The 13,419-nt window shown below is 47.3% G+C and overlaps 1 protein-coding gene across 1 annotated transcript in view; it reads right to left on the bottom strand.

Moving 5' to 3' along the window:
- The window catches only part of CCDC191 (coiled-coil domain containing 191), a 98,192-nt gene that overhangs the window by 44,508 nt on the left and 40,265 nt on the right, over positions 1 to 13,419 (bottom strand). Inside the window, exon 9 of the mRNA XM_075542508.1 lies at positions 4,492 to 4,744. Coding sequence (XP_075398623.1) covers positions 4,492 to 4,744 — 253 coding nt within the window. The remainder of the gene's footprint in view (positions 1 to 4,491; positions 4,745 to 13,419) is intronic.

Here is a 13,419-nt window from a genome sequence, read left to right as displayed (position 1 = left end):
ATTTCTTCAGGTGACTGCTCTATCCACGTCTCTAGCTCCCACCAAATGCCTGGGTGGGAGTCTGAAAACGGAGCCTGCGGTGCACGGAGAGAGGGGACTGGTCAGTGTTCGTGGCCACTTGCCTGGCTAGAAGGCTGTGCCAGGTCAAAAGCAAGACCAGAACGAATTCCCAGGCTGATCACGCAAGAAGGGCTAACAGTGGAACACATTCAAGATCTCTGGCGCAAGTGGTGGAGGCCAAGACCCGAGGTACCAGAGGCTGCAGCACACAGCAAAGGTGCCAGGCTGAGGCCGGAGGCCAAGGACAAGGGACCATGAGCACAGAGGAGCAGGGTGGAGACTATGAGACTGTGAGGCGGAGCAGTGGGCAGGATTCCTGGTTCATGGAGACCAGAGGCCAAGAGACCATGTGGCCGAGAGCCTGAGGACCAGAGAAACTTGGCTTCTGGCTGAAGAGACGTGTTGGTCTGGACCAATGACTATTTTTAATGTTTCGTGATCCTGTCTTGTGGTAACATGTAACTTCCCTAAGAAATCCCCTTAATTGTGAGTACTGGAGAGGGTTCTGTGGAGTCGCTGCAGCGGATTACCAAACCCAGCATGAAGGGTTAGTGTCAGAATAGGACCAAGGAGGATGGAGGACGGGGACGTCTCTTCTCTTTCTCCCTCATGTTGCCAGAGGCTGTCAGATGTGGCCTTCCAAGCTGCTTTCCCCAGGATGCTCACTGAAGTACTGTGTACTACAATGACACTGGAAATAACTTACATGTTCAGCCATAGAGATGGAGCTAAAGTAGCTCCTGTACAGATGTGCAGCCTTGGAAACCCACAGGGCCAGCTCAATTCTGTCCTATTGGGTTGCTATGAGTTGGAATGAATGCGTAACGAGGTTTTTTTTAAGTAGCTTGTGGTTCATGAAAGAGTATCACGCAACCCTTATAAAATGATGGCACAGAATGGCAATCCTCAACCAGGTGAGAAGAGGGGGTACACCCACCCCCACCCCCCCCCCCCCGCAAATGGAAAAAAGCTACTTGGTGGAACTTTTGCAGCACACATGTTTCCCACTAGGCGAGCATCCAGCAACTCACTCTGAGGTTGTGCACCCAGTGGGCATAGCCTGGGAATGTTCTCTCTGGTCATCGTGAATTTTTTTCTTAAAAGCAGTTTTGCTGGAATGTTTGTTTTTTTGTGATGGCCAAATTAAGAGAACAGCGTGTGGCTGTGAAATTTTGTTTCCTGCTCAGGAAAAAATGCCTCAGAAACAGTTGTGATGTTGAACATAGCTTACAAGGACAGCGCAATGGGAAAAACTCAAGTGTTAAATGGTTTTCTCATTTTAAAAAAGCTGAAATGTCAATTGATGACAAACCCCATCTGGATGTCCATCAACTTCCAGAACAGATGAAAATGTTGACGAAATCCATGCACTTGTGCTCGAAGATCAGTGATGACAATGGACCAGTGAAGAGATGGGGAAGTTATCTGGACTACCTTGGAGCTCCGTTTAGTGAATTTTAATGCAACATTTAGGAACGAGAAGGGTCGCTGTGAAACATGTGCCTCGGGTTCTGACTGACCAGGAAGAAGAGCCTCCAGTGGAGACATGCGGTGCTTTGAAAGGTCAGCTCCGGAAGTGACTCAGACTTTTTTCCAAGGTCATTCCTGACGATGAGCCCTGGTGCTAATTTTACAACCCCAAACCAAACATCAATCCAGCTAGAGGAAGACGCCATTGGCACCTTGCCCCCCCCCCCCCCCCCGCCAAAGCCCACCAAGTGATATCAAAGATCAAGACGATGCTCTTTTTTTTTTTTTTAATGTTAGGGGGATAGTGAATTTGGAATTCATTCCACCGGGTCAGACAGTTAATCGAGTTTTCTATTTCAAGCAGCGGTTCTCAACCTGTGGGTCACAACCCCTTGGGGTTAAAATGACCCTTTTATAGGAGTTGCCTGATTCATAACAGTAACAAAATTACAGTTATGAAGTAGCAACAAAAATAATTTTATGGTTGGGGCGGGGGGTCACCACAACATGAGGAACTGTATTACAGGGTTGCGGCATTAGGAAGGTTGAGAACCACTGAAAAGATAGCTTAAGAGTGTGTGACAAAAAAAGACCTGATTTGTGGCAGACGGGGGACTGGTTTTTCCACCACGTGCTCACGCAGACATCTCAGTGTGGCAGCTTTTGGCAAAGAAATGCATCTTGCCCCACACACCTTACTCACCTGGCCTCACTTCATGTGACTTCCTTTTGTTTTCAAGAATGAAAAAGGACATGAAAGGACAGCGATTTGATGACATAGAAGAGGTGAAGAAAAAACAAGGGAGGTGCTGTCAGCCATCCAACCAGATGAGTTGAAAAATGTTTCTAAGAACAGAATTACAGATTTAACCAATGTATTAAGTGTAATGGAGAGTACCTTGAAGGTGATAAGGTTTTTTTGTAAAAGAAAAATTTAATACATAGCTTTGGGGCAAAAAAAAATCCATTTTTTGGGGGGTATCCCCTCATATATCAAGCTCACTTATGGATTTCTGTAAAAATACAGGTGTCTTAGTGCACACCCAGAAATTGTGATACAGTAGGTAGGATTCTGTTGAGAACTATTTTTGTAGAATATTTAATGAAATGGAAAATGTTCATGCTATTGGGTGAAAATGAAAAAAAAGAAAGAAGAAAATCAGCTTGCTTACATCATTAAGAAAAGCAGATAAGAGAAGATAAAGAAGACATCCTTAATGACCTGACTAAAGAAAACCTAAAAGCTACATAAACGATTGAAAGAAACAAATTTGCGGATTCCAGAAGGAAATCTGCCTAGCTGGCTGTATATCTCACCATCTTTGTTTTTAAACACTTTCTTCAGGGCTCTTCTAACAATCCTTACATCAATTGAATCAAGCATGTTTGTATGTATGTTGCCATAATCATTTTCTAAACATTTACTATCTATTTGAGCCCTTTGTATCAGCTCCTCTTTTTCCCCTCCCAACCCACTCCCGCCTTGTGACCCCTGGATAAATGATTATTATTTTCACGCCTTTTACCAAATGTTGTTATAAATTATTATTTTCATGTCTTACACCGACTGCTGCCTCCCTTCCTCCCATGGTTTCTGTTGTTCGACCCCTGGGTGTGTGGTTATGTGTGGATCATTGAGATCAGTTTCCCCCTTGCTCCCCAACTTTCCACACCTCCCCGCTACCCTCTTGGTATGGCGACTCCCATGTCTATGCCTGAGAGGCTCATCTGACCTGGATTCCACGTGTCGTCAATTCCCTCTGTACCTGTGTCCACATTCTGGTCACCACCTTAATGGTGGTTCTCTCTAGGGTGATGGTGTTCTCCCCACTATGATCACGGGGGTTTATTATGGGAAGTTAGCAGGTTACCCCATCTAAGGACCAGTACAGTAAGGATACAGCAACACCTCTCCTCAGCCAGCATCCAACTCTCTCTCTGGCCCTCCGCCTCTCGGCTATGTGGTCCCTTGGCTGCAGACCAGGAAGCCAGCCCGCTGCACTGCCTCTCAGGTTCATCGTCCTGCACTGCCTCTCAGGCTCATCGTCCTGCACTGCCTCTCAGGCTCATCATCCTGCACTGCCTCTCAGGCTCATCGTCCTGCACTGCCTCTCAGGCTCATCGTCCTGCACTGCCTCTCAGGCTCATCATCCTGCACTGCCTCTCAGGCTCATCGTCCTGCACTGCCTCTCAGGCTCATCGTCCTGCACTGCCTCTCAGGCTCATCGTCCTGCACTGCCTCTCAGGCTCATCGTCCTGCACTGCCTCTCAGGCTCATCGTCCTGCACTGCCTCTCAGGCTCATCATCCTGCACTGCCTCTCAGGCTCATCGTCCTGCACTGCCTCTCAGGCTCATCGTCCTGCACTGCCTCTCAGGCTCATCGTCCTGCACTGCCTCTCAGGCTCATGGCCTTGGCACTGGTCCTCTGTACTGCCCAAGTCTCCTTGCCTGGGCCTCTGATGCCTCTGGTCTTGGCCTGTGCTGCTTCGGGCAGAGATCCTGAACATCTGTACTGGGGGATCTGCGTCTACTGGCACTGGGATTTCTCTAACTAAAACTGACCAATCCTGGGAAATGAAAATATATTCTTTTTCTCTGTAATTTCCCCCTACCAAACTGCCACAATGAACACATGTTTTAAAAACAAAAAATGAAAATTAATCAAATGGAAGTCACAGGCTCATTTAGAAAGGAAAGGTCTGAAAGTTCTACTAAGCTGCGGCCCCAGGATAGTCAGCAACGCTTTCTCTTACCTGTCGCCCACCGGGCCTTCCACTCAGTTGTCTTAAATTCCCTTTCTGTTATTCTGTCCCTACCTACCAAGTCTCAACAGACTCAGAATGCGATTCATTTCAGAAAGAGGACCCGAGAGAAAGGTAGCCTTTTCGGCCTGCAGCAGTTCTACACTCAAATGCCATCCTTCACCAGGCGGGAAGATCAAGCAGAGGGAAACAAAGTACCTCTCCATCCTGTAGGGACGGCTCCGCAGCGGCTGCCGCCTCCTCCCGCAGACTGCGTGTCCCTGCCCGCTCCTTTGCGCGGAGCTTCCCGAGGGATGCGGCTCTCAGCAGCTCATCCATTCTTCTCCGGGTCTCTTCTTTCGTCGCAGCCAGCTCTCTTTCCCGGGTCTCTGCACAGTGCCAGTGCCGCCATGCTGCAAAGCAGTGTTGCAGGACTTGCTTCCCGTGATAGTCAATGGCCAGCTGTTGTTTCCTAAACAACAACCCAATAGGTGGAGAAAAGCCATTTTTCCTAGCTACTTACCTGATAATAGAAATGAAACTGATGCCCAAAGGTGTCCTCACCTTGGCCCAGCTTCCTTTTGTGTAATATTAAACTAAGTAGAATTGCTCTTTAAATTCCCCTAGAGCACGGCTTCTCTTCAGAGATGGTTTTGACACCTTAATACATTCTTTCAGAAGAAAAAGGATTTCCTTTTAGCATGTCACAAAGACAATGAATTTTTGATTACCACACGATAGTTTCTGTCAGCTTTTGGAGAGGAAGGAGCAAAAAAGAGTGTGTGTATTTATTTATTTATTAAGCAACCCTACTTTTAACAGATGAATGCACGAGGGTAAGAGCTATTCGACTATGCTTGGAAATGTCAGAAACTCAAAGGGGCATGAAGAAGCAGACGCAGCGCCACTGTAGCGCCTCACCAGCGAACTGTCCAGAAGGAACTGTGAACCCAGAGAAACTGTGAGGGTGCGCCTTGAGAGGGAAAGGAGGATCCGGGCGGTCGGGGCGGGCCCTCTACAGAGAAGGGCTCCTTCCCATCTTACGGGGACGCTTGCGCAAGACGGAAACGTATGAGACGCAAAGACGAGGCAGCACAGGCACCTGCGCTCACGCCAGCCCGGTGGTGCGGTGGGGTTGGGTGTTGGGCTGCTAAGTGCAAGGCCACCGTTTACAGCTATCATCCCCCCACAGGAGACTTTCTGCTGCCCAAGTGAAGAGTCACGGCCTCGGAAGTCTGTCGGGCAGCTCTACTCTGTCTTTGTAGGGTTGCTACGAATCAGAGTTGACTCGATGGCAGTGAGTTTGGGGTTCTGAGGGTAACTAGGTTCACGTAGAACCTACAGACGGACCACGAGGCAGTCCTTTGTGCAGGAAAAGAGGGTGCGAAGTGGTTGGAAATGAGGAAAGGGGTAGGTCACAGCTGTATCCGTTCACTATACTCATTTAATCTACAGGAAGGGCTTCCACGCTTTGTGGAGCATGTCCAGTACGTGCCAACTCCATTTCCCCATGACCACTGTGCAGCCCCTGGCACGCTGCGCACACAGCCTGCGAGGCTGGACTGCACCAAGGAGGCGGCAGCGCTAGGACTGAAGGCAGGCGCCCACAACCCGCAATACACAGAGGGCCCTACTTGCTTGCTGAAAGGGACGACGGCTTCAGGGACTTCCAGTGGAAGTGCAAAGACTACAGCCTACAGTGTGGATTACACTTCTGTCTAAACAAGCCCAATCCTGATAGTAGTAGCCAGGCCCATAAATCGCTTCGTGATAAATGGATCAACATTAACGTTGTCACAAATGTCTTCTTGTTTGAAGCCATAATCAATGCTCATGAAAGTAACACTCCCTGCACTAGACCTCTTTGCAGAGTTAAAGAGTAAAGATGTCATTCTGAGGACTGAGGTGGACGTGGCCCAAGTCTTGGTACGTTTCATCTCATATGCGGATGAAAGGTGGTCAAGGAATAAGGGAGACGGACGCAGAAAGTGAATTATGCCTTTGAATGACAGTGTGAGTCAAGAGTACTGGAGTGCAAGAAGAACGGAGAAACCTGTCTTGGAAGAAGTACAGGTCGCCTCACAGGTGAGGATGGCATGGCTTCTTCGTCCACGTACGTTGGACCTGTGATCAGGAGAAACCAGGCCCTTGGAAGGGATAGCATGCTCGGAGAGCAGCGAGACAGTGAATGGGAGGCGGACTTCTGACCAGATGAACTGACACAGGGGCTGCAGAGTGGGCCGGAACATACCAAGGGCGAGGACGGGGCAGGGCCGGGCATGTTTCCTCCTGGTGTACCAAGCATCTTTGTTAAGTCAGAACCAGCTTGATGGCACTTAACAACAATGAAAACAACAGTAAACATTCAAACACAATATTCTACCTTAGTGGCAACAAGTATCTAAGATGGAATTGCCTTGAAGTAACATTCAGGGTAAGTACGGAGAGTAAATCAGGTCGCAGTGCCAGGCAGCACAAAGTTCCGAAAGAAACGATTATAAAGAGAACCAAACGAAGCCCCAAACTCTACGACACTTTACTGAGGTGAGCGGAGATGATGCATTCCCACAGGACGGAAGAAGTCCATTGCTCTGCCCGATTAATGGGAGGCTCCATTATGTCAATCTGCTCTGGAAAAGGGAGTGTGAAATTTACCTGATGTGTCAATGTCATGTTTTTACAGCAGACGCAGCTGAGAGCAGCACTGGGATTTTGACTGACGGGGAGAAGATTATTTGGACACTGTGAGAAGGCACAGAGAAAAATATTTCTGTAAATATAACAAAAAGACCAAACTGCCGGAAAACACGTTAAAAATCCCATGTCGGCTATTGCGCTTGGATCTCCCTGGCAATGGTGACGTAGGGGGTTGAAGATGTGTTTAAGATAGCTGTCTGTGGACTGAGGCGGAAAGCCAGAAGCAAGGGATCCAGAGACACGGCTGCTTCCCACTGCTGCTCTCTCGCATTGCCCTTCGATACCCTAGGTAAGCCCGTCTCTGTGCAGCATAAGAGAGGACACGACAAAAACGCTCGCAGGTGAAAAATAAGGTTCTCAAACGTAGCGCAGTCAGATGCAGTTTGTGGGAGGAGGCCCACCTGGAAAAGGACTTCACGCTTGGCTTCGAAGGATCATTAAAATTGAGATGCTTCCAAGCTGACATAGGCAGCTTTGGGGAAGAGTATATTAATCGATGAACAGAATTATCTAACTGAATAAAGGGGAAGGCAGTCTACAAGACAAAGGGTTATACAACAAAGGTTTGAATATGAATCTAAACATGCACAGTGCTGCTGAGCATCAACCACCTCAAACGACACACATAGTAATTGGTGCACGTTCCCGAACCCAGAAATCTGAAGACCCCCTAACCAGATATGGAACTCTGGGCCAGCCAATGAAAGTGTCTAAGCCGCAGGTTCCGCCTTCCAAATGGTGTCCAGACATCACCTCACAGAAGGGTCACAAGGAAGGGAAGAGTCAGCCAGGATGCAATCCAGCACGGACGAAACACACAACAGTCCTCTAGTTCTTTAATGCTTCCTCCGCCCCACTATCATGACCCCAGTTCTACCTTACAAATCCAGCGAGACTGGAGCATGCACATTGGTACAGATAAGCTCTCCACACACGGAAGGAATCCAGGACAGGTGAGTCCCTCAGGAACAGCAATGGGACTAGTGATACCATGAGGGTAGGGTGAAAGTGCGGGGAGAAGGGGGAGGAGATGGCAAGGATCGATACATAACCCACCCCTCCTCCGAGGGGGACAAGCAACAGAAATGTGGGTGGAGGGGGACAGCAGATGGTGTAAGATATGAAATAATAATAATTTATCAAGGCGTGACAAGAGTGGGAGGGTTGGAAAGGGAGGGGAAAGAAAATGATGATGGCAACATATGTACACATGTGCTTGACACAATTGATACATGGGTTGTTATAAGAACTGTAAGATCCCCCAATAAAATGATTTATATATATATTTTAAATGGTGTCCAGATGCCCTATACTGTCCACCTAATAGAAATATATTGTCGAGAACCTAACTGAATTAAAAAATATATGGAACAGCTCACATGTAAAGTAATAATACTAACTTAGGACAAAGATGGTTAGATATCTAAAAGGTGTTCTGAATTAGTCGAAAGGCTAAATGAATAACCGCACGCTAGTGACTGGATTGCATGCTGAATCTGTGGGAGAACATCAACAGGGCGGCGACACGGCTGCATCGAGGGTGGCAGGCTTAGCAGGAAGAGGGGTAAGTATGCTAACGCATCCAACAACGCACCAAGAACCCCCCAAGGGAAAAGAGCACAGTTCTGCTCACAGAGTTTGAAAGTGAGCCAGGCAAGGCCACTACATTATTAGTCCGGGTTGACTAGTGAAACAAATTCCTAGACACTCGTATCAAAGAGCAATTGTACATTAAGAAAACATACCAGCCCAGTCCAGGTCAAGTCCATAAATCCGATATTAGCCTATATGTGTTACCAATCTATACATTCATCTTCAGACTCATGCAGCACCTGCAATGGCAGTGAATGCAGGAAGAAAGATCACAGGCCAGTGGGTGGAAAGTCTTGGGGATCCAGTGGCGGTGGAAGCATCTCAGTGCTGGTGGGGGTCTCCATGTGGCTCCTCCAGCCCTGGGACTGTCTCTACCAGCACAGCTCCATGAGGCTTGTCAACAGGAACGCACAGCAGAGAGTGTCAGTGTGTCTGGCCTCCAGTGAGCTAATTATCTCCGTGGCGTCTCCCAATGAGGTCATCAAGCTGTGACCTGACTGACAGGTTAAACTCCACCCCTTCGCAAAGTTGACAGGAGAGTATGTAACTGCCGTAGCCAGTCTGGGCATCCTGCCTCTCACAGATAGAGCAGGGAGTTCAGCAGCTGCACAGGCCACACACGTGTGCTGTCTGACCGCTCACTTGGATACCCAGGTGAGCAGGGGGAGGGGCAATAGAACAAATCCACAGAGGCGCTCCATGGATGTGACAGAAAAAACGGTGACCTCAGGAGTGCTGGGAAAAAGGAATACTTGGCAGTGTGCTTTCAACTCAGCCCCCCCCCCACCTCCACGCTAGCCTGGAGATCTCGCCCCTGACTTGCCCCACATAAGCCTCCCTAGGGCTGATCTAGCAGCTTCCCCCCTCCTCTAAGTAGCCACATTCTGTCTCCCTCAGAAGGTGGGACCCATGACTTTCTATTTTAAAAATGCTCCTCAGGGGATTGTAATGCAGGAGAGCCAAGTCTATGTCATTCCTAAGGATTTCTCTTATGTGCCTTCTGTTGCAATTATTTTTAGTATTTGGGTGCGATTTCTTTTTTTTAACTTCTCCACTTCGATTATAAACTTGCAGAAGGCAAGAATAATTTCTCATCTTTTCCCCCTTGTCAGTCCCCCTCAAACATCGCAGCCTCGTGAGCCCCTTCTATTGTGACACGCAGGGTGGCATCACTCGATGGCACCCAACAATAACCCAGTTCAGCACTTAGGCAAGTCTAGTGTATGCGGCAGGTGCAAGAAGTCGATGGAAAACATTATCTTTTCATTCAATTTTTGCATGAATTTTGGAAGCCCCCTGGTATAGTAGACAGCAGTAAACCTGGTTGACTGAATGGACATCAATGCATGGCAGAATGAACAAATGGATAGCATGGCTCAGGGGAGGCCAAAGGGCCAGTTTTTCCACGGGCAATCACAGTACTCCAAATCACTCTCACTAATACTTTGTTCCAGACACTGTGGTTAAGGTACAAATGCACTTTCTGAGAGGGGCAGAGGCTTCACCGAAGGTTCCAGTCACAGTGGGCAGGTCTGGTGCAAGGGGGGGAGGAGTGGGCATTAGGGACGAAGGACAAAGCGATTCCGAGAAACAGCTGAGAAGTGGAGAAAGTAGGGCTGAGAAACTGACTGTGGGGGTCGTGGCACAGAAAGCCTGCTAGTTCGCGCTTCTGTTCAGGCTGGTCCCACGTCCAGGGAGGAGAGCTGACCGCGACAGGAGTGCCGGCAGGTCTGGAACTAACTGCCCACAGTGAACATGCTCGAGAAATGTAAAACACAAGGAAAACCTCAATGTATGATAGCCAAGGGTGCAGCAGTACACACCGTGGGCTGTTTTCAAAATCAACGAACCTTACCTAAAATCAACGAACCCTACCTAAAATCAACGAACCCTCCCTCGGCCAGGGGCTGGAACTCAGCTTGTTCCTGTCACCGCCAGGCCACAATCCTACAAATCAATATTGTGCGGCAAGGTGATCACACCGTGACCATACCCTAACCACCTTTAGAAGAAAATGAAGAGGCGGTAAAAATAGAAGGACCGCAATGCCTATTAAAAGAAAGCAAGGTGCATTTCCAGAAGAAATACTTGGATGAGGCGCTTAGAGTCGAGGGGAGACGCTGAGCACAGCTGGTTGCTAAGCCCGGGGGAAGAGGAAGAAAGGGATGTGGATGAGGAAAGAGCAAAATTAAGCGCTCCGACTTTCCTTTCTTCTCAAGGTTCTCTACGTTTATTAGGAGCCATGAAGTCGAATGCCGTGGCACAGTCAATGAAACATAAGTCATCATCTTTCTGGTGCTCTCTGTTTTCAGCCAAGAGCTATCTGACATCAGCAATGAGATCCCTCGTTCCATGTTTTCTTCTGAATCTGGCCTGAACCTGTTCATATATTGATACAACTATTGTTGGTTAGTCTCTGATAATTTTTTACTTGCGTGTGATATCAGTGATATTGTTCTGTAATTTGCGCATTCTGCTGGGTCACTTTTCCTTGGGATGGGGGTACAAATAAGGGTCTCTTCCAGTCAGTTGGCCAAGCAGCAGTCTTCCAAGTTTCCTGGCAGAGACCAGGGAGTGCCTCCAGTGCTTCACCAGCCTGTTGAAATGTTTCAATGTTCAATTCTGAAGTCTTGTTTCTGGCTCGGAGCCCTGGGGGTGCACAGGTTACATTGTGGGTTATGATCCGCAGTCAAGAGTTCAAAACCACCAGTTCATCCCAGGGAAAAAGATGGGCGCTCCACTTCCATAAAAAGTTAACCGTTTCTGAAACTCGCAGTTCTACCCTGTCCTGTCTAGGCGGCTATGAGTTGGCATCCACTCGATGGCAGTGGATTTGTTCATTTGGCTGTTTTCAGTGGAGCTTGGACTTCTTCCTTTAGTACTGTTGGCTCTTGCTTATATGCTACCTCCTGAGAATGGTCGAATGTGGACTAGTTCTTTTCAGTACAGAGACTCTATATTCTTTCTATCTTTGGCTGATGTTTCCTGCATCATTCACTGTTTTGCGCACAGAATCTTTCCCTATTGCTATTTGTGTGATCTTTCAGGTTAAGACATGCTGAGTGTGTGCCTCCTTTTTGGTTTCCTAACTCTAGGTACTTGCACATTTCATAAAAAATATTTTACTTTGTTTGTTGTGTATATCTTTGCCACAATTTTTAAAATAACACAAATAACAATGAGTGCAAGGAAGAATAAAGTATCCTAAAATAGACTGGTAATGATTACACAACTCTTCTTGATATGATTAAACTATTGAATTGTGTATGACATATGGATGAAGTGCCGATAAAACTGTTCACTCTGGGTGCCCCTGCTGATGTTCAAAATACCAGTGACAGCTTCCAGCATCACAGCAACACACAAGCCACCACAGTACGACACACTGTCAGACAAGCGGTGGACATTTCCAACTAGCTAACGTAATATATAATACAACGAAAAATTTGGTTGTCTTAGGAAATCATGACTTAGATGTAATTTGTCATGAGAGATGCCCTAAGATATAGAAAAACAAACAAACCCACCTAACTCAGAAAAACAAATAAGTAAATACCCTACTCTTAGCTGGTCTTGCTACTCTTAGCTCATGGATTTTTGACCCTGATTTTCCCTAGGCCTTACTGTCATCATCTATAAAATGAGAGACTGGATTGTTGGTCCTGAGGCACCTTTCTGCTCTAAGATTCCTTTGCTCTTAAAGCTTTAGATTAAAAAAAATATGCATGCAAGTTAACTATTTTCTAACTGCTTGTTTAAAAAAATTGTACTTATTCTGAACACTTAAAAATAGACACCTGCAATGAATGCACAGATATGAGAGACAAAAAGTTCTAAGACCTTTAAGGAAAAAAAAAGTTGGCACCTCATGCTATTACAAAATCTGCACTTAGTGCTTTCCGATTTAAGCAGCTTAATGGGGCCAAGTCTCAGGTTTCTCCTTGAGGGCATGCCCACAGGTGCTTTGCACATTGGCACCTCACCTTCCACTCCCACTGGCTTCACTCGTGTGACACCTCCTGGGGCCAGATCCCCTTCTTCTTGCAGCAAATCCTGCCAACAGTTCCTTCTTCAACAGCCTGTCCGCCCCAGGCCTTGTATCACTCGTGAGGCCCTAAGAATGCAGACCATAAAGACACTGCCCTTTTGATCGTTCGCTAAAGGTTGTCCTTCAGAATACTCTAAAGAGGAGGAATTGATTAGGTTACCCTACTGCCTAAAAACCTTCAAGAACTCTCTTATACTTAAAAAAGCATGTCTGAACTCCGTATGTGGGCATTCAAGATCTCCCATAAGTTAGTAGACTCAACAACCTTATACCTGACTGCCCGTCAGTCAGGAGGGCCCTCGCCGTGTGACCTTAGCCTTCTCGGGGTGCGCTTCTACCATCTGTAAATGGAAGGGCTGGACATCTGGTCCTTCCCCCTCCAAGATGATTTTTCTCTAAAGCTTCAAAGTAAAATATATGTAAGTTTAATATTTTCTCACGGCAGTGCTTAAAACATTAAAAGCAAACCTTCCTGCCATTGCCTTGGTTTCCCATCTCCGTCTAGGAACATCCTCCTTCCCATGTAGACCCCGGCTCTAGACCCATCTTCTTGATAAAGCCTTTCCTGATAAAGCTGGGGAGCTTCCTCACCCACAGCTGTCGCTACCACCCTCCATGCAGAGCTCTCTGCAGCCCGAAGGGAGTGCAGTATTCAGTTGGCAAGATTGCGTAATACCTGTACTGCCTCTTTATCTGGTTTTCCCTATAAAAACGATGAGTTCTTAGTACAGAGAGCCACTGGTTTCCGGTGTACCCATGCCCAGGCCTCGCACGATTACAGGGTTGTAGAACTCACACAGCATCACTCC

Source organism: Tenrec ecaudatus, chromosome 2 (genome assembly GCF_050624435.1).
Source record: "Tenrec ecaudatus isolate mTenEca1 chromosome 2, mTenEca1.hap1, whole genome shotgun sequence".
NCBI lineage: Eukaryota > Metazoa > Chordata > Mammalia > Afrosoricida > Tenrecidae > Tenrec > Tenrec ecaudatus.
This window is presented reverse-complemented; position numbering and strand designations above follow the sequence as displayed.